The sequence below is a fragment of the Hevea brasiliensis genome, chromosome 8 (genome assembly GCF_030052815.1).
Source record: "Hevea brasiliensis isolate MT/VB/25A 57/8 chromosome 8, ASM3005281v1, whole genome shotgun sequence".
NCBI classification, from domain to species: domain Eukaryota; kingdom Viridiplantae; phylum Streptophyta; class Magnoliopsida; order Malpighiales; family Euphorbiaceae; genus Hevea; species Hevea brasiliensis.
Genome location: NC_079500.1, coordinates 15310704 through 15332860, shown reverse-complemented (window position 1 = coordinate 15332860; position 22157 = coordinate 15310704). Strand labels below are relative to the sequence as shown.

The 22157-nt window shown below is 32.1% G+C and overlaps 1 protein-coding gene across 4 annotated transcripts; it reads left to right on the top strand.

Moving 5' to 3' along the window:
- The first annotated feature begins 376 nt into the window (after positions 1 to 376).
- On the top strand, positions 377 to 19671 carry LOC110654074 (proline-rich receptor-like protein kinase PERK3). Of its 4 annotated transcripts, none has more exons than XM_058151381.1 (13): positions 385 to 631; positions 890 to 1243; positions 1316 to 1396; positions 1490 to 1560; positions 7146 to 7228; positions 8484 to 8613; positions 8736 to 8900; positions 9143 to 9227; positions 12693 to 13208; positions 13333 to 13418; positions 13494 to 13564; positions 19100 to 19158; positions 19282 to 19671. In XM_058151381.1, exons 1-13 carry the CDS (start codon positions 571 to 573, stop codon positions 19455 to 19457), a joined length of 1938 nt encoding a protein of 645 aa, XP_058007364.1. In that variant the 5' UTR covers positions 385 to 570; the 3' UTR covers positions 19458 to 19671. The 4 variants fall into 4 exon arrangements, 3 of the variants coding, with proteins under 3 accessions (XP_058007366.1, XP_058007364.1, XP_058007365.1); XM_058151382.1 differs by having other exon boundaries at positions 387 to 631; positions 9143 to 9218; XR_009150609.1 differs by lacking the exon at positions 19282 to 19671 and having other exon boundaries at positions 377 to 631; positions 13316 to 13418.
- The last annotated feature ends 2486 nt before the right edge of the window (positions 19672 to 22157 follow it).

The following is a 22157-nucleotide window of genomic DNA, read 5'->3' as shown; positions in this document are numbered from 1 at the left end:
ATATATATATATATATATTAAAGTCTCAATGAGTGAACATGTGTATATATATACATAAGTGGGTCCCAAAAATTTATAATCTTTTTATAAGTTTTTTTAAAAAATAATAATCATATATTTTTTTATGTGTCTAATTTTTATTTATTTAATTTGTTATTTGATTTCATATACTAATACTATATAATTTCTCATACATCCAGCACTGATTATTGAATTTTCTCACCACATGCTCTGGATGATAAGCCAAAAACAAAGTTATTTGAAAAAAAAAAAAAAAAAAACTGTCTCGTCTAATTTACCAACAAAGTCAACATAACTTGAGTAGACCTTACCGGTTTACACTCATGTCCATGATTTCTCCTCTCCTTCTCTCTCTCTCTTTAAAGGCCGAACCTTCCCTCTCTTCTCCTCTAAAGTCCTCAACGCTGAAGTTTATAACCATACAACCAGACTCCTCTCTCTCTCTCTCTCTCTCTCTCTCTCTCTCTCTCTCTCTCTCTCTCTCTCTCAACCTACCCAACATAAAAAAAAAAAAAAAAAATCATACTACTGTATCGACTTGCAATATTGATGGCTTGCGTGAGGAATTGTTTCAGAAGTACCGAGGCAGATCGACGCGCTGACACTAGAGGTATACTTTCGTTCTTTAATTATACTTTTATTTATGAGATCATGTCAAAACTAATCCTCTTTTACTTTATTTTTATGCGTCCATTTCTTGGTCATTAGAAGTTGTCTAGATGTTTGAAGGATAGGGAAAATATACTCTTTTCTCCATCTCGGCCTTTGTTTTTCTTTTTGAAGTCTTTAATAAAATTTTCCGGTGTTAGCTTATATATGTGTTCTAATTCTAGCGTTTTGTTTCCTTTCACTTTGAGCCGTGTTATAGTTTCGTCTAATGCCGGATCTACCTCACGAGAAGGATTTGGGCTGAGCCAATATAGCTATGGTGAACTAGCAGAAGCAACTGATAAGTTTTCCAATAAAAAACTCCTCGGCGAGGGCAGTTTTGGTCTAGTCTATGAGGGAACACTGGGCGGGAAAAAAGTTGCAATTAAGAAACTTAAAATTCGTCCCGATGAACGGTCGCAGTCGAAAGAAGAATCGGAGAAGGAGATTAAGGTTGTTAGCAAAGTGAGTCACAAAAATCTTGTTAAGCTGTTTGGATACTGCATTGAAGGAGACGATATATTGCTTATTTTAGAGCATGTTCCTGGAAAATCCTTGAAACATCATTTACATGGTAAGTCCTTTCTGTGCCCTGAGACATATACAAATAATAGATATAATGTTATTCACAAGAAAGACATCGTAGGAGAGAAGACTTTGAAGTGGACAAAAAGAATGAAAATCGCCATTGGCACAGCTAAAGGGTTGGAATATTTACATGAAAACTGTGAGTAGGATTTTTTTAGTGTTTTCATTTTTTTTTCTTGTTTTGGTGTTATTAATTTATCTATAGCTAAAAGTTTTTATTCTGTATATACAGGCACACCTAAAATTATTCACCGTGATATTAAGGCCGATAATATACTTATTGACGATAAGTACGAGCCGAAGGTAGGGTATACGAATCTCAATTATTGTGGACCTCCTCTCTCTAACCTAGAAAAGCTCTCTTCTCTTTCTTAAGGTCGAAGATGACATTTTCAGATCTAGGAAGTTTTGGCCTTATGGCCATCCCCCTCCTCTTTTTTTTTTTTTGTCTTGGTCCTCTAGTCTCCAAATTTAGAGTCAGTACCACTCCTTGAATGGGGTCTTTTGACGGTTCTCCTTTGTGGTTGCTATGCAAGTTTGGTTTGTGTGTTGGTTTTCTTGGGTTTAACGTTCTTAGAGGCTTGTATCTCGGCTACATTTCTGTCGCCGATGTTGAGGCAGTGGGTGTAGAATAGGCTTTGAGGCGTGATGAATCACTATCTTTAAGGTATTAATTGCCCCCACTAGATTGCTGTAAGGTTATGGCAATATACCTCCAGGATACAACAAAGCCTGAAATCTGCAGACAGCAACTCCTAAAGATTTCCTTTAAGAACTTTTTATATGAACTGAATTTAGAGAGACTAGAAGAAAAGAAGAAGAAATAGAAGTAGTATATTTGGATTGAAAAACTCATCCATATTTATAAAGAATGAAAAGTCATGGCACCTTTACTAGATAGACACATCTGTCTATCTCCAATAGATACAACTATTTGTGTAATAGACATGTTTGTTTATTAAAAGCTACCTGTATAAATAGTTGTGACTATTTGTATAGACATATCTATTTATTAACAGACACATATACAAATAGTTATGACTTTTTATATAGAATAGACATGTCTGTTTATTAACAGACACCTATACAAACAGTTGTGACTGTTTGTATAGAATTGACATGTCTGTCTATTAACAGAAACTTCTACTTATTAATAAACACATCTGTTCGTAATTTATTTACGAAAATTACAATATGATAATTATTTCATTTCACACATATACGTGCCAAGATATATATTGAATTATATATATATATATATATATATATATATATATATATATATATATATAATTCTATACATATTTCACTCTTGTCACTCCCTTAATTCTTTCTCTCTATATTGTCTAACATACAAGCTATTTATAACAATCCCCCACTTAGCTTATATTGTTAGATCCCATTGTTTCATGCATAATGAAAAGTATCTTTCAATTTAAACTTTTCCTTAGTATAAGTATTTCAAAGTTCTAAAGAAATCATGGTGGCCTTAGCTTAAACCTAAATTACTATTAAATAGAACCGGAAATACTACACACACGAATCAATTAGTTCGACTTAAAAAGTTCACCAAAATTTTAGCACGAATATAGCCTTGTGCGACCTCCTGTTTTCATGAACATTTACAAAAGTTATTCTCACTTTTATTGAAGCGGCACCACTTCCTATGTTCATATAGGTGAAGTTTCCTTTGTAATAATTTTAAACTTCATTAAGAATATAAATACTCATCCTCATTCCATTAACTTAGTACATTAAGTACTTTAATTACAACATTTACTAATGACTTGTTGTTACCCTTTAAACTTTATTTAGTAATAATACTATAAAGTAGGGTTCCCATCATTAGTAAATTTAATGGAATATTCTAAATCCTAATCAGCACATGTACTTATGATCATAACTCTCGAGAGCCCTTTTATTAAAGGATTTGCTAGATTATTATAGGATTTAACATAAACATGGTAATAACACCATTAGAGACTAATTGTCTTACATTTTCATGTCTTAAGCTTAAATGTATATACTTTCAATTGTATATTTTACTCTAAGCTTTAACCATCATGATTTGACTATCACAATATAAAGAAATAGATGGCACAGGTTGTGGCCACAACTTAATATTCGATAACAAGTTTCTCAGCCATTCTACTTCTTTACCAACATTAGCTAAAGTTATAAATTCGGATTTTACCATAGAATGAGTTATACAAAACAGAACCTCCACTTAAAGTGGACACCCAATCAAAGGTTGACATATTATCCTTAGTACTACTTATCAAATTAGCATTTGTATAACTCTAGGATCTTCACCATATTTGTTTTACTAGTCAACCATATAATCACATATTTATAACATGAACTACATAAATAATTCACAGTCTAGATATGTACCTTATTTGTAGAAATAAACTGCTCCATAACTTGTTTAAAATGAGGTATCTAACAATAAAGAACCAAGCTAAACTCGCACACACACACAAATGCATACTCATTTGTTCTTTTGTCACTTCTTACAAATGACTTGCAAGGCTCTTATATTTACTACTCAAAATGTACCAACCTTTTGGCCAATAAGTTTATCTCTTCATGCATGTAACTATTTAGAAGAATTGCATCTTTTCATTTAGTTACATCTTTTGGCCAAGGGACATAACTTTTTGCATGGATACAACTCTTTATATGGTTTTAGCTCAATTGGAAACTTATCACAGAATAATCTATAGTTTATAATTCCTTTTTTAAATATCCAAAAATCCTTGAAATTTCTTTTTAATATTCCACACTAGGATTATTAGTATATCTTGACAATTTATACATTGCAAAAGCAATATCAGGAGTAGTGCAATACATAACATACATTAAGCTATCAATAGCACTAGCACACTCAATGTGAACAATTATTCTACCAAAATTTCCAGTCAATTTATAATAAATATCATATGGAGTATTTCCTTCCCTCAATATAATGAAATTGACAAAGAGTAAAACCCCCACTATGTTATAGCTAGGTAGTTCAGGTAGATCCCTCAAGGATAATAACCAAAATATAAATCTAGACAGTAATTTTAAAATTCTCCCAAGAATAAATTAAAAAATAATAATATTGATTGTAAGTAAAAATGAAGAGAAGAGACAAAAAATAAAAGTTAATAGATTTTTGTTCCAAACTGCTATTTGTAAAGCATTTGCATCTCTTCAAACATATACAATAGTTCACTTTGTATCTATTAGAATAATTTTATCTGTTCACTTACACCTTTTAGAATAGACACAACAGTTCACTTCGTATCTCTTATAATAATTACATCTATTCTCTTGTACCTTTTACAACAGATACAGTCGTTCACTTTGTATCTCTTAAAATAATTACATCTGTTCACTTATACCTTTTACAACAGATACAACTGTTTACTTTGTATCTCTTAGTATAATTATATCTGTTCACTTATACCTCTTAGAATATATACAACCGTTCACTTATACCTCTTAGAACAGATACAACCATTCACTTATACCTTTTAGAACAGATACAATCATTCACTTATACCTTTTAGAACAGATAATAAATAGTTCATTTTGATGCCTTTTAATGAACAGACATAACTCTTTTGAAATGAGATAAAATTTTTTTTATCACTAATATTATTAACAATATCCCCACCTAGTTAGTGATAGACACAATCAATATGAATTAGGATTTATGCATACAAAAGTGTTTTTCGACTTATGCACATAAATCTTATTACCTTCTTTAACACATTCACCATGAGTTTTCGCATCATAATATAACCTTATATTTCTTCTAATTATAAGCATATCATCAACATAAAACAAATTATCACATAAAAAACTTTTAATGTGTAAGTATTTCTGAATCTGTTTAAGAGAAAAATCATATGTGGCATACAGTAATTTCTTCCTATAATCATTCAAACTAGAAGTATGATGTGCTATTATTCCTCCTAATTGTAACGATTTAGGAACTACCACTTTTAAATCCTTAAACTTTGAAACAAAGATATGTAATTCATGGACTTGATCCATAACAGATATACTATCAACCATTTGGAATTCAAAATATTTCATAATGAGAAATTTATCCACACCTTGTTTTTCTGAGTTGTATTTGAACTCCAGTGATTTCCAGATTTCCATTGGAGACTTGACAGAAGTAAATAGATCATATAGCTTATCTGAAAAGTTGTTAAGAATATGACCTCTGCATAGCAATTCATCTTCTTTACGTTTGTCTCGATCTGCTTTCACTTGTTCAGAATCTTCTGGAGTTGGTGGTGAAATAGCAGGCAGACTTGGATCAAGTATATAAGAAATCTTCAATGTGGTGAGTAAGATTAGCATCTTGTCTTTCCAGCGAACATAGTTTGTCCCATCAAAACGATCAAGTTTCACAAACTCTTGATTCATCACGGAAATAGCCTTGGACTCCATTGCGATTAATACCTTAAAATTGTTGAGGCAGTGGGTGTAGAATAGGCTTTGAGGCGTGATGAATCACTATCTTTAAGGTATTAATTGCCTCCACTAGATTGCTGCAAGGTTATGGCAATATACCTCCAGGATACAACAAAGCTTGAAATCTGCAGACAGCAACTCCTAAAGATTTCCTTTAAGAACTTTTTATATGAACTGAATTTAGAGAGACTAGAAGAAAAGAAGAAGAAATAGAAGTAGTATATTTGGATTGAAAAACTCATCTATATTTATAAAGAATGAAAAGTCATGGCACCTTTACTAGATAGACACATATGTCTATCTCCAATAGATACAACTATTTGTGTAATAGACATGTTTGTTTATTAAAAACTACCTGTACAAATAGTTGTGACTATTTGTATAGACATATCTATTTATTGACAGACACATACAAATAGTTATGACTTTTTGTATAGAATAGACATGTCTGTTTATTAACAGACACCTATACAAACAGTTGTGACTGTTTGTATAGAATTGACATGTCTGTCTATTAACAGAAACTTCTACTTATTAATAAACACATCTATTCGTAATTTATTTACGAAAATTATAATATGATAATTATTTCATTTCACACATATACGTGCCAAGTGCCATAATAGAATAATATATATTGAATTATATATATATAATTCTATACATATTTCACTCTTGTCATTCCCTTATATTTTAACAATAGAGGAATTCTTTCTCTCTATATTGTCTAACATACAAGCTATTTATAACAACCAATGTGATGGTTTTCGCATTGCTTAAAGGCTATAAGAGATTGAAAGAGCCAAGAGCGATGCCACGTATCCCCTGCCTTCTCCAGCCATCCATGGTTCTGGCTTATTCATGCTTTGTTTTTATCCTTTTTGTCTATGCTAGACAAATTGCTTTGTTGTCCATCTCTGGGGCCTTGCATGGTCTTTCAGTGCTACGGTGGTTATGGCTCCTCATGTTGCTGGCGGTTGCTCAGCTGGAAAGGATGGCGGCGCAATCCTCTCCTGCGCCCAAATCTTCTGTCCTTAGTAAAGATCCCTCTTAGCTAGGGTTCGTTTTGGGCTTGGGCTTGTGTTAGTAAGCTAGCTGTTTGGTGCTTTAGATTAGGATCCAAATGTTTATTTGAACCGTGGGCTTATTTTCTTGTCTGATTTCTGTTGAAGCATCACCTTTGTATTAGGATGGAAGCCTATTTGAATATATCCAATGAATTCTATACGTCGATAAATAAAAGGTAGGGTGTGTTTCAAGATGTTTTATTAGAAGATATTAATTTCATATTTAGATATAAGTTTATTTTATTGCGTTTAGTTTTCTTTCATATTAAATTATATGCTAGAATTTTTTTTTTAAAAAAAAGCCATAATAAACCTGTTAAATCTACTTAGATTATTTTTGTTCAGGTCGCAGATTTTGGACTTGCCTTTCTTTTTCCGGAAACCGGTAGCCTTACTCACATCACTAAATCAAATAAGGGAACTGAAGTGTAAGATTTCTTTTTTCCTTTTCTTTTTGGGCTTCTCCATCAAAGATTTTCATTTTTTAAATAAAAGTTTTTGACTTGGTTATTTAATGTAGTTATGCAGCAGCATGGCTTTACTCTTCTCACAAAGTCTCTAGAAGTCCTATGGCCTGGCTCATCTTGAGCTAGTAACCGAGGAAAAACTAAGCTTTGAAGGCACGAGTGAGGGTTGCAAGGCTAAGGATGGCCTTCCCCCAACCAATATTTTTCAAAGTATTTTAATATATATAATAAAATTTGTTTTTTCATTAATTAATCTGTCAAAATTTATATTAATCTTTATAAATATTTATACAAAAAATATTAAATAAGTGTAGTATCTTTTTATTTTTATTAATTGGTCTCTTTAAATTTTTTCTGATTTCTAATAATTTATAACTAATATTTATAATTTAAATTAAAACATTAAAATTATTTGGTTGTCATCAAATAAATATAATAATTCAATTAAAAATTAATTATTCAAACTTATATTTACAAATCAAAATTTAATTAATAGTTATTATTGAAAGATTAAATACTAGTTAATTTACTAATTTCTTATCATACAATTTAAAATTAGACATAATTTTTTTATGTTTAATTTCTCTTCTATATATATATATATATATATATATATATATATATTCTTATATTTTCTCTCATTTTGCTTTCTCCTTTTTTTATTTCATTCTAACTAAAAAATTAATTAATTTACATATGTACAAGTAGATAAAATTAGTGACCTTAATTCTCATGCAAATTTTGAATTGTTCAACTTAAAAATACATTTATTTTTTATGATATAATTACTTTGCTATTTTAATCATCTCTAATTTCTCATATCTCTTTAATTCTAATGATTATTATTTTCTTTAATCTTAGACTATTATGTCCTATAATCTGCTTATTTGAGATTTATATTTATTTTTGCTCTTAAATATAAATTTTTGTAAAAATTTAATATAATATTTTGATATTAACTAATTTTTTTTTTTTGAATAATACAATTTGTATTATGGAGTTATATAATAATCAAAACTATAATTTTGTAATATTTATATTTATTATAGAAAATTTGTTATAATTTTTTAGTTTGATATTTGTGTTATTTTTATTTAATATAAATTTTATACGCTTCATTATATATGTGTGTGTGAAAATATTTTATTGATATGTTCCCAATTAAAATTTTTTTGGCTTCGACTCGGGCAATGATATTATTACTTGTTCCATGTAGTTATGTCGATCCAGAGCATTATCCTCAAAATGTCTCTGAAAAATTAGATGTTTACTCCTATGGTGTGGTTCTTCTAGAGCTAATAACTGGGAGAAAAGTAAAGGATGAAGGCATTGATATTGTTACTTGGGTATGGCACTCGTCTATTATAGTTGATATCTTCTATTATACTTTCAAGTAAAGGAGAAAATGATGGTAGAATATTAAACCCTAAAGAAAAAATAACAATAATTTGTATTTATTGATTTTCAGGCAAAATCTCGAATTGAATGTGCTTTGCGTAATGGAAACTATGGAGATCTTGTCGATTCCAAATTATTGCAAACAAACTATGATGAAAAGGAAATGGAAATAATGATTTATTGTGCTGCAGCTTGCATATATAAACCTTCAATTTCTCGCCCAAGTATGAATCAGGTGAAAATTCAATTGCATAATTAATTGGCATGTTTCAATTTCTTTCACTATTATTTATTTATTTATTAAAGCATTCAGAAAAAATGTTAGAGGGTAGCTCGAGTCTTTCTCTACCTTTAAAAGATATAAAAAGTGAAAGATAAATTGTGACAGTCACATTCGTGCATAGCCTTTTTACCATTGCTATACCATGCAGATAGTTCGAGCACTTATGCACTTTTTACCATTGCTATGCCATGCAGATAGTTCGAGCACTTGAAGGATACATGCATCTAGAAGGAACATGGAATGAGAAGAATGACAGCATATTCCTGAAAAGTACTACATGTGAATTTCCATTTCTTGTGAAATTTAATATGCTATACACGCGATTGCCATAAGAAATTCATCCATTAAATTTCCTCTTTTCTTTTGATCAACCTATTAGTTATTTTCCTTTAACATAGTCCTATCTTTAACTCCGCCTAAGTAGTTTGCGCTTAGCCGGTCCCAAGCCCGGATAAAGGAGGAGGGTTGCGGTAGGTGACAACCAGCGTAAAAATTTCGTCACACCCTATGATATGGATTCAAATGATATAAACGTTGGGGCGTCCTCTACTAACAACGTGCTACATTGGAGCCTGGGTGTAGTGAGAAATATACAAGGGTGTAGGGCGTTCATCGAAAGCGACGCGCCATGCCGGCGCCCGGGTGTGGTGTTAAGTGAGCAAGGGTTCCCACATCATGGACGGGTGTGGGTAAAGAAGTTAGTCCATAGGACAGATAGTAGAATAAATACTGAAACAGAACACAAGATAGACATAGAAAATAATAGAAGATATCATAGAAGGAGACCAATTAGGAAGGAGCAGGATAGGAGGAGGATCAGGGTTGGTACTTGGAATGTTGGATCACTTACAGGAAAATTAATGGAGCTTGTGGATACCTTGGAAAGGAGAAGAGTGAATATTGCTTGCATTCAGGAGACTAAATGGGTAAGAGAGAAAAGTAAGGAAGTGGGTAATTCAGGGTACAAATTGTGGTTTACCGAAAAGGAGAGAAACAAGAACGGAGTGGGCATAATCATAGACAGGACATTGAAAGACGCAGTAATAGCTGTGAAAAGAGTAGGAGATAGAATTATACTAGTAAAGCTAGTACTAGAAGGAGAAATAATAAATATAGTTAGTGCTTATGCCCCACAAATAGGACTAGACAGTGGGAGTAAACAAAGGTTTTGGGAAGATATGGATGATTTAATGCAAAGCATACCGAATGAAGAGAATGTTTTCATTGGTGGAGATTTGAATGGACATGTAGGAAGTGATAGACAAGGTTATGAGAATGTTCATGGAGGTTTTGGTTTTGGCAGTTGAAATGAGGAGGGAAAAAACATCCTGGATTTTACTATGGCATACGACCTAATACTAGCAAATACCTACTTTATAAAAAGAGAGTCACATTTAGCGACTTTCAAAAGTGGGCAACATAGAAGCTAAATCGACTTCCTCTTAACCAGGAAGGCAAATAAAGCTCTATGCAAGGATTGCAAGGTCATTCCAGGAGAGACTTTAACAAGTCAACATCGGTTGGTGGTCTTGGATGTCAAGTTTAGGAACAATTCAAGTAAGGTCAGAAGAAATAGCGTAGCTCGAACAAAGTGGTGGGAGTTCAAAGGAGTAAAGCAAGTGAAGTTCAAAAATGAGCTTCTCGAGTCCGATATATGGAAGCTGGATATGGAGGCCAATGATATGTGGATACAGATGGCATTAAAGATTAGAGAAGTAGCTAGAAAAGTACTTGGAGAGTCTAAAGGACATGGACCACCCTCAAAAGAGAGATGGCGGTGGAATGAGGAAGTACAAAAGGCAGTGAAGAGAAAAAGGGAATGGTATATGAAATTACCTAAATGTGATAATAATGAGGCATATGAACAATACAAAATAGCAAAGAAAGAGGCAAAAAAGGCAGTTAGTCAAGCAAGAGCACAGGCCTTTGAAAAGTTATATGAGAAACTTGGAACTAAAGAAGGGGAGAAAGATATTTATAGATTAGCAAGGAGGAGAGAAAGGAAATGTCAAGATCTCAATCAAGTTAGGTGCATTAAGGATAAAGAAGGAAAAGTGTTGGTGAAAGATGAGGACATTAAAGAAAGATGGAGAAATTATTTTAATGATCTCTTTAATAATGGTCAAAATGGTAATAGCGTGAATATAGATTATAGAACAATAGAAAAGAATGTGAATTATACTAGAAGGTTTAGATCTTTAGAAGTAAAGGAAGCACTTAAGAGAATGAAAGTGGGTAAAGCCTGTGGACGCGATGAAATACCAATTGAAGTGTGGAAGTATTTGGGAGATATGGGAGTGGCATGGTTAACTAAATTATTTAATAAGATTCTAAACTCAAAGAAAATGCCTGATGAATGGAGGAAGAGTATTTTAGTACCTATTTTTAAAAATAAGGGAGACATACAGAGTTGCTCAAACTATAGGGAAATTAAACTTATGAGCCATACTATGAAGTTGTGGGAGAGAGTTGTGGAGCATCGGCTACGTCATGATACTTTTATCTCTCTCAATCAATTTGGTTTCATGCCCGGTCGTTCAACTATGGAAGCGATCTTTCTCATTAGAAGCTTGATGGAGAAATATAGAGATGTAAAGAAAGATCTAAACAGGTTTTTATTGATTTGGAGAAGGCTTATGATAGTGTTCCAAGAGAGGTCTTATGGAATGTGTTAGAAAAAAAGAGGGTATCTATTAGGTACATACAAGTATTGAAAGATATGTATGAAGGAGCAACTACTATTGTGCGCACAGTGGGAGGGGACACAAGAGATTTTCCTATCTCAATTGGATTACACCAAGGATCAGCCATAAGCCCTTACCTTTTTACATTGGTTTTAGATGAATTGACGAAACATATACAAGAGAGTATTCCTTGGTGCATGATGTTTGCGGATGATATGTTCTGATAGATGAGACACGTGAAGGAGTTAATAGAAAGCTAGAACTTTGGAGAAGTACTCTAGAGTCAAAGGGTTTTAAATTAAGTAGAACGAAGACAGAATACATGCATTGCAAGTTCAGTGAAGGCCAAACTGGTGATAGGGAAGGAGTTAGTTTGAATGGAGTGGTACTGTCCCAAAGTAATCACTTTAAATATAGGCTCAGTCCTTCAAGTAGATGGGGGATGTGAGGAGGATGTTAGTCATAGGATTAAAGCTGGATGGTTGAAGTGGAGACGTGCCACGGGAGTTTTATGTGATCGTAAGATTCCCAATAAATTGAAAGGAAAATTTTACCGTACAGCCATACGACCGGCTATGTTATATGGTAGTGAGTGTTGGGCACTGAAAGAGTCGTATGCATCTAAGATAAGAGTTGCAGAGATGAGAATGTTAAGGTGGATGAGTGGCCATACAAGACTAGATAAAATCCGTAATCAGAGTATTAGAGAAAAGGTAGGAGTGGTGCCAAATTGAAGATAAGTTGAGAGAAGGGAGATTGAGGTGGTTTGGTCATGTGAAGCATAGACATACGGAGGCTCCAGTTAGACAAATAGAGCACATTAGGTTAGAGGATAGAAAGAAAAAAAGAGGTAGACCTAAATTGACTTGGAGGAGAGTAGTACAACATGACCTAGAAGCATTACACATTTCTGAGGATTTAACCCAAAATTGTTCAGAGTGGAGAAAGCGAATCCATATAGTCGACCCCAAATTTTTGGGATAAAGGCTTAGTTGAGTTGAGTATAGTCCTATCTTTAATTATACCACTAATCTAATTTACCATTCTCTTCCTTGAGCAGATAACCCGACGCCTAATGTATCTCATAGAGTTGAGCCTAATGGATCTGATAATGAGCCCTATAGATCTCAGAAACAGAAGCCTTTTGTCAGTTCAGAAGCTAATTATAATGGCATCGAACCTAGGGAATTTACACTTCGAGAACACACAATGGCAACTTATGATTCCTCGGATACCACTAATGGCACTGAGAGGTTTCAAGATTATCAGCAAGGGAGAACTAATTTTCAAGAAGATTATCAGCTGAGAAGATTTACTTATCAAGAACTAACAACGGCAACTGGAGGTTTCTCTGAGGACAACCGTCTTGACGAGGGTCCTTTGGGTCAAGTCTTTAAAGGAGACCTCAATGGTAAAATGGTGACAGTTAAGAAGTTCAATAATTCTAGGAAGCAAAAAGAAGAATACACAAAGATGAAAGCTATTAACCTTATTGGATACTGCGAAGAAGGAGTTAATAGACTGCTCGTTTATGAGTTTGTTCCGCAGGACAAATCCTTGAGATATTATTTATTTGGTATGCGCTTAACTATAAAGTTTCCACAACTTCGACATTTCAGTTTGCATCTACATTTATTGTCCTAACAATAAATATATGCTTTATCTATTTTATGTTCTTACAAGGCATGGATACATGGCAGGAGATGAGAGATCACATTTGGACTGGACAACTGGAGTTCGAATCAGCCAAGCTGCGGCGACACTAATTTATATCTGGATATTCCAGGTGAGTGTTTTAGGCCTTGATCTGTTTCCAGATTTAAGGTGTTTTTATCTGATTTAGTGATTTATGTATTTTCAGATAATTGCAGTTGGAGGGATAGATCATCGAATTGGATGGACGACTTTCTTCTTGATGATGATTTTCCAAAGGTGATAAATGTTGTGATTATTTCAAAATAATTTAAATTTAATTTACTTTAATCAAATACGTTGAACAATGGCCATTACTTTGAAATTTTTTCTTTCTTTTAACTGTTCAATACATTCAATGGGTTAATATTTTAAATGGCCATTCATTACACATATGTGAATGGCTTTGGCCTTTGAACGGCCAACTATTTTAATGTGTAATTTAAAGAGCCAACGTTAAAGTGTGTTTTTTTTTTTTTTTTTTTTTTTAATGTTAAAAGATAACGTTTTCAATTAAAAATATATTAATGGTTAATTTAAATTAGATTTTTTTTAAGACTATGTCTATAAATAGTTGATAACTTGGACCATTTGATATACCACTACAAGTTATTAGAAAAGTTTCTCTTCTCATTGTTGCCTTTCAAATTCTCTTTTGATTTGTTTTATCATTTTTACTCAAATGTTATTGATCTCGATTTTCTAAATCTGTTTAGAATTTTTGTGATTTTTAATTATTTATAATATTAAGAAAAGTATATTGAATCTGGTTTGTATGTTGGTTTTCTTGGGTTTAACGTTCTCAGAGGCTTGTATCTCTGGGACATTTCTGTCGCCGATGTGATGGTTTTCGCATTGCTTAAAGGCTATAAGAGATTGAAAGAGCCAAGAGCGATGCCACGTATCCCCTGCCTTCTCCAGCCATCCATGGTTATGGCTTATTCATGCTCTGTTTTTATCCTTTTTGTCTATGCTAGACAAATTGCTTTGTTGTCTATCTCTGGGGCCTTACATGGTCTTTCAGTGCTACGGTGGTTATGGCTCCTCATGTTGCTGGCGGTTGCTCAGCTGGAAAGGATGGCGGCGCAAACCTCCCCTGCGCCCAAATCTTCTGTCCATAGTGGAGATCCCTCTTAGCTAGGGTTCGTTTTGGGCTTGAGCTTGTGTTAGTAAGCTAGCTGTTTGGTGCTTTAGATTAGGATCCAAATGTTTATTTGAACCGTGGGCTTATTTTCTTGTCTGATTTCTGTTGAAGCATCACCTTTGTATTAGGATGGAAGCCTATTTGAATATATCCAATGAATTCTATACGTCGATAAATAAAAGGTAGGGTGTGTTTCAAGATGTTTTTTTAGAAGATATTAATTTCATATTTAGTTTTCTTTCATATTAAATTATATGCTAGAATTAAAAAAAAAAAAGCCATAATAAACCTGTTAAATCTACTTAAGATTATTTTTGTTCAGGTCGCAGATTTTGGACTTGCCTTTCTTTTTCCGGAAACCGGTAGCCTTACTCACATCTCTAAATCAAATAAGGGAACTGAAGTGTAAGATTTCTTTTTTCCTTTTCTTTTTGGGCTTCTCCATCAAAGATTTTGATTTTTTAAATAAAAATTTTTGACTTGGTTATTTAATGTAGTTATGCAGCAGCATGGCTTTACTCTTCTCACAAAGTCTCTAGAAGTCCTGTGGTCTGGCTCATATTGAGCTAGTAACCGAGGAAAAACTAAGCTTTGAAGGCACGAGTGAGGGTTGCAAGGCTAAGGATGGCCTTCCCCCAACCAATATTTTTAAAAGTATTTTAATATATATAATAAAATTTGTTTTTTCATTAATTAATCTATCAAAATTTATATTAATCTTTATAAATATTTATAAAAAAAATATTAAATAAGTGTAGATCTTTTTATTTTTATTAATTGGTCTCTTTAAATTTTTTCTGATTTCTAATAATTTATAACTAATATTTATAATTTAAATTAAAAAATTAAAATTATTTGGTTGTCATCAAATAAATATAATAATTCAATTAAAAATTAATTATTGAAACTTATATTTACAAATTAAAATTTAATTAATAGTTATTATTGAAAGATTAAATACTAGTTAATTTACTAATTTCTTATCATACAATTTAAAATTAGACATAATTTTTTTATGTTTACTTTCTCTTCTATATATATATATATATATTCTTATATTTTTTCTCATTTTGCTTTCTCCTTTTTTATTTCATTCTAACTAAAAAATTAATTAATTTACATATGTACAAGTAGATAAAATTAGTGACCTTAATTCTCATGCAAATTTTGAATTGTTCAACTTAAAAATACATTTATTTTTTTATGATATAATTACTTTGCTATTTTAATCATCTCTAATTTCTCATATCTCTTTAATTCTAATGATTATTATTTTCTTTAATCTTAGACTATTATGTCATATAATCTGCTTATTTGAGATTTATATTTATTTTTGCTCTTAAACATAAATTTTTGTACAAATTTAATATAATATTTTGATATTAACTAATTTTTATTTTTGAATAATACAATTTGTATTATGGAGTTATATAATAATCAAAACTATAATTTTGTAATATTTATATTTATTATAGAAAATTTGTTATAATTTTTTAGTTTGATATTTGTGTTATTTTTATTTACTATAAATTTTATACGCTTCATTATATATGTGTGTGTGAAAATATTTTATTGATATGTTTCCAATTAAAATTTTTTTGGCTTCGACTCGGGCAATGATATTATTACTTGTTCCATGTAGTTATGCTGATCCAGAGCATTATCCTCAAAGTGTCTCTGAAAAATTAGATGTTTACTCCTATGGTGTGATTCTTCTAGAGTTAATAACTGGGAGAAAAGTAAAGTATGAAGGCATTGATATTGTTACTTGGGTATGGCACTCGTCTATTATAGTTGATATCTTCTATTATACTTTCAAATAAAGGAGAAAATGATGGTAGAAAATTAAACCCTAAAGCAAAAATAACTATAATTTGTATTTATTGATTTTCAGGCAAAATGTCGAATTGAATGTGCTTTGCGTAATGGAAACTATGGAGATCTTGTCGATTCCAAATTATTGCAAACAAACTATGATGAAAAGGAAATGGAAATAATGATTTATTGTGCTGCAGCTTGCATATATAAACCTTCAATCTCTCGCCCAAAGATGAATCAGGTGAAAATTCAATTGCATAATTAATTGGCATGTTTCGATTTCTTTCACTATTATTTATTTATTTAGTAAAGCATTCAGAAAAAATGTTAGAGGGTAGCTCGAGTCTTTCTCTACCTTTAAAAGATATAAAAAGTGAAAGATAAATTGTGACAGTCACATTCGTGCATAGCCTTTTTACCATTGCTATGCCATGCAGATAGTTCGAGCACTTATGCACTTTTTACCATGCACTTTTTACCATTGCTATGCCATGAAGATAGTTCGAGCACTTGTGCACTTTTTACCATTGCTATGCCATGCAGATAGTTCGAGCACTTGAAGGATACATGCGTCTAGAAGGAATATGGAATGAGAAGAATGACAGTATATTCCTGAAAAGTACTACATGTGAATTTCCATTTCTTGCGAAATTTAATATGCTATACACGTGATTGCCATAAGAAATTCATCTATTAAATTTCCTCTTTTCTTTTGATCAACCTATTAGTTATTTTCCTTTAACATAGTCCTATCTTTAATTATACCACTAATCTAATTTACCATTCTCTTCCTTGAGCAGATAACCCGACGCCTAATGTATCTCATAGAGTTGAGCCTAATGGATCTGATAATGAGCCCTATAGATCTCAGAAACAGAAGTCTTTTGTCAGTTCAGAAGCTAATTATAATGGCATTGAACCGAGGGAATTTACACTTCGAGAACACACAATGGCAACTTATGATTCCTCGGAGACCACTAATGGCACTGAGAGGTTTCAAGATTATCAGCAGGGGAGAACTAATTTTCAAGAAGATTATCAGCTGAGAAGATTTACTTATCAAGAACTAACAACGGCAACTGGAGGTTTCTCTGAGGACAACCGTCTTGACGAGGGTCCTTTGGGTCAAGTCTTTAAAGGAGACCTCAACGGTAAAATGGTGACAGTTAAGAAGTTCAATAATTCTAGGAAGCAAGAAGAAGAATACACAAAGATGAAAGCTATTAACCTTATTGGATACTGCGAAGAAGGAGTTAATAGACTGCTCGTTTATGAGTTTGTTCCGCAGGACAAATCCTTGAGATATTATTTATTTGGTATGCGCTTAACTATAAAGTTTCCACAACTTCGACATTTCAGCTTGCATCTACATTTATTGTCCTAACAATAAATATATGCTTTATATATTTTATGTTCTTACAGGGCATGGATACATGGCAGGAGTTGAGAGATCACTCTTGGCGACACTAATTTATATCTGGATATTCCAGGTGAGTGTTTTAGGCTTTAATCTGTTTTCAGATTTAAGTTGTTTGTATCTGAGTTAGTGATTTATGTATTTTCAGATAATTGCTATTGGAGGGATAGATCATCGAATTGGATGGACGACTTTCTTCTTGATGATGATTTTCCAAAGGTGATAAATGTTTTGATTATTTCAAAATAATTTAAATTTAATTTACTTTAATCAAATACGTTGACCAATGGCCATTACTTTGAAATTTTTTCTTTCTTTTAACTGTTCAATACGTTCAATGGGTTAATATTTTAAATGGTCATTCATTACATATATGTGAATGGCTTTGGCCTTTGAACGGCCAACTATTTTAATGTGTAATTTAAATAGCCAACGTTAAAGTGTGTGTGTGTTTTTTTTTTTTTTTTTTTTTTTTTAATGTTAAAAGATAACGTTTTCAATTAAAAATAGATTAATGGTTAATTTAAATTAGATTTTTTTTAAGACTATGTCTATAAATAGTTGATAATTTGGACCATTTGATATACCACCACAAGTTATTAGAAAAGTTTCTCTTCTCATTGTTTGCTTTCAAATTCTCTTTTGATTTGTTTTATCATTTTTACTCAAATGTTATTGATCTCGATTTTCTAAATCTGTTTAGAATTTTTGTGATTTTTAATTATTTATAATATTAAGAAAAGTATATTGAATCTGGTAAGATATATTATAACTTATACCAAAATTATTTTTAAAAACAGTGTCATTATATCTAGGACTAAAATTATTATTCACCATTTTATTACTATTATTTTCCAACAACAATCATATATATAGCAGCATATTATCGGCAATTGTTTGAGCGCATATATATATATATATATATATATTGAAATGAACTTTTGATGTTTAATTGTTTTTTATATATATGCATCTAGCTTCATATAGAAAAAGTCCGTTATATCCCCAAATTTGCTGACAACAGCAGAAGATCATTTGTATTTTTCTAAATATTATAATCATCTATTCGTATGTGCAATTTGCAATGGGAGTCATTTTAATGGATAAAATTGACGCTGGAGACATAAAAGTTTGTTTTTCTTTTTTTTTTAAATAGTTTGAAGATGTTGAATGTGTTACTCAGACCGGAAGACCAGAGAAATTATTAGCCGTAAAAAGAAATTATTAGATGCATCAGATGTGCATACATTATTTCTCACAATCATATGCGACTCACTCTTTATAGAAAATGTTTACTTTTCTGTGTGAGAGAGTACTATCTAAATTAACTGTGTTTTTTTGACATTATGTTAAATCTATAAGATGTAATAAATTTACGTGGGTCATATTTGTTCAGGTTGCAGAGTATGGACGTGAAATGCTTTATTCAGATTTCCCTACTCGTAACTCCGCTAGGTAAATATGAAAATTCTATTTTATTGCCTGAGCTAAATTAAATTGCAGCCAAGTGATATACTTTTGGCATATTAGCATATACAAGAACAAATATTTCAGCCCTTCTTACTTTTCAAAATGCAGTTGTATGTCTCCTGAATGCTAGTAATAGGAAGCTCACCGAGAAGACCAATGCTTATTCCTGTAGAGTAATGCATATGGACATGATGACTGGGAGAAATCTGGTTGATGATATCAGCTTTGATGCTCAAACTAATATCTGGTTGATGATATCAGCTTTGATGCTCAAACTAATATAGTTTATGGATACGTACTTGTTGCTCAATTAATATAGTCCGTAGATATTGTTGTACATTTGTAAAGTGTAGGCAAAAAATTTTGAAAATTGAAGCTTAATTATTTGGGGAAAAAATTGAGCCAGTTAGATTCCATTTGTTTTATAAAAAATAACTTCAATATGGAATCATATCATTTGGTTGTAATGTTAAATTAACGATATGTATTTATTTCATATATGTATAAATATGTTTATATTTTAATAATATTAATAAAATTTAAAAAATAGAAAATAATTTTCTCTTTTAAAAAGAAGAAAATCATTTTCCTTAAAAATAACTTAATTTTTTCTTTAATTAGGTGAATATTTCTTTCTAGCAGCTTCACATATTCAAATTATGTAGAATAATTAATGTTGATATATTTTCAGTTCTCTAAATAAATGGAAGTGTTGTTCATCCGCTACTTAGAAGTCTATTTTAATCAAAGTCTGTATTTTGAGCTAATATTCTAATCAACCTCAATTTGCACAAATATTGATATGCAAGATCTCCCCCTACCCCCGGGCGCCCCACATCCCTTGAACATAATTAAGAGAAGAGAATAATTGAATAAATAAAATAGTGCTTGATGGCTAGTTAGTGAAACGGAGGGTAGCAGAAGCAGAGAATAGAGGCATGAGCTTGGAATGGTGTGGGAAGCAATTTAGGAATTGAATCCGTTAGCTTGGCATTTGAGTCGGGCTGAATGAGCTCTATAAGAACTATTCTTGTAGGGATGAAGTTATAAAATGAAATGAAAATTATCTTCTTGAGTCTCTAGTCTCTCTTCTCCCTTTCTCTTTAGTTCTTCTGTTGGGTCGTATCATCCGCCCCCAAAAGTCCGTGATTTTGGCAAGTTGAGCTAGGCCTCAAAATGACGTTGAGCACAGTCTAGTATCAATTGATAATAGCACATAAGAAAAAGAAGCTAAATGCAAAGCAGGCGCCAAAGTTAGTTAGGTGATTGCAAGCCTTAGCAACGTGTACATGGTAGATTAGCCAACTCTGTCACAAAGTTGTTTCTCGACTGCTTGTATATATTTGTATATTTGAGTTTTCTACTCTCAGTTGTATTGATTCTTGAGAGTTCAATATAAAACACTGCTGGTTCATTTTTCTCATATGGTATCAAAGTAGTCATTTTTTGCTTTCTTCTTCCTCAATTAAAAACTCTAGTTTTTCTAATATGCCATGGTTATTTATTATTACATGGGCAATTCATCGAACAACTCCATTCCTCTACAAGATCCATCGAGTTACTATTACCTTCATCTCAATGAGAATCCAGCTTTGCTGTTGGTTTCACCTGTTCTCACAGGTTCGAATTATCATGCTTGGTCACGATCCATGAAGATGGCTTTAGTGTTTAAGAACAAAATGAAATTTGTTGATAGCTATCTGCAAGTTCCTTCAAGCACTGATTCTCTGTATTCTGCTTGGGAATGATGCAACACTATGATACTTTCTTAGCTTATCCATTCACTTTCTCCATCTATTACTCGAGTATTTTATGGATAACTAGGGCTATTGATGTTTGGAATGATCTCAAAGAAAGATTTCCTCAAGGGAATGTTTTTAGAATCTCCAACCAGGAGATAGATCAATCACAGATTACTTCACAGAATTGAAAATACTTTGGGATGAGTTGCTTAATTTTAGACCCATGCCTATATGTTCATGTTGAAATCCATGTTCTTGTGGTGCTTTGACCAAAATTAAACAATATCAAGATCATGACTATGTGGTCAGATTTCTCAAAGGGCTGAATGATCAATGCTCTACTATCAAGTCTTAGATAATTTTGCTTGATCCATTTCCATCCATTAATCGGGCATTCTCTCTAGTCATGCGGCAAGAAAGGTAGATGAGTCCTCTTATGTGATTAATCCTTTTGGTGCCAATGTGGTGGAATCCAAAGCATTTGTCAGCAAGTCTATGTCAGGATCTATGGTTAATATTTTTTTGTTTCCACCCATTTAACTCTGCATAATGTCCTTTATATCCTAGAATTCTCTTTCAATCTTTTATCTGTCACCAAACTTACTTCCCTGCCTAACTGTTGCCATGAGCCAACATTCCCGCCCATGGAGCCAAGCCCAAGATTTTGGCAGGTTGAGCCTAAATTCAAGCAAGACCTGAGGATAAGGAAAAAAAGCAGGTCCCCAAGCAAGATTTTAACATTAATATATAATAGTATAAATCGCAATACACCAATTGCAATTGATTGAGGCAAGTGTTTTCACACATTTACCCATCAATTTTACACAACTTTAGCTTCGCTTTGAAGGCTAATTTTGTCCTTCCAATTTCTTCTCATTTTTCTGTTCTCGACTGTTGATCCTTCCAAAACGGTGTCATATTTCTTTTCTTCTCTTTTTCCTTGACTCCTTCACTGTTGCATTCATGTCTAATTATTGCTTTGTTTGCACTGTTTATTTACAGGCTTCATAATGATCCTGCACATAGAGAAAAGCGTATGTTAAATCTTTTTATTTATTTTCTTCAATTAACTATGGATTAGCCGTTCTTTTGTCTGCCCAAGTACACAAACCAATCCAAAAAATCTTAATCAAAATGAGTTTGGCTGGAGAGGTAATACAAACCAAAATTACAGATATTATTAAGTCCAAATTAATTTTCAAATCCCCCCACTTTAATATCTATCGTATAAAATCTGATTAA

Bases quoted from the DNA above. Each gene is read 5' to 3' on its own strand.
- LOC110654074 (XM_058151381.1), top strand. From the start codon at position 571: ATGGCTTGCGTGAGGAATTGTTTCAGAAGTACCGAGGCAGATCGACGC. The intron at 8,614-8,735 runs GTATGGCACTCG...ATTGATTTTCAG, and splicing joins GCATTGATATTGTTACTTGG to GCAAAATCTCGAATTGAATG. The intron at 13,565-19,099 runs GTGATAAATGTT...ATATTTGTTCAG, and splicing joins TTGATGATGATTTTCCAAAG to GTTGCAGAGTATGGACGTGA.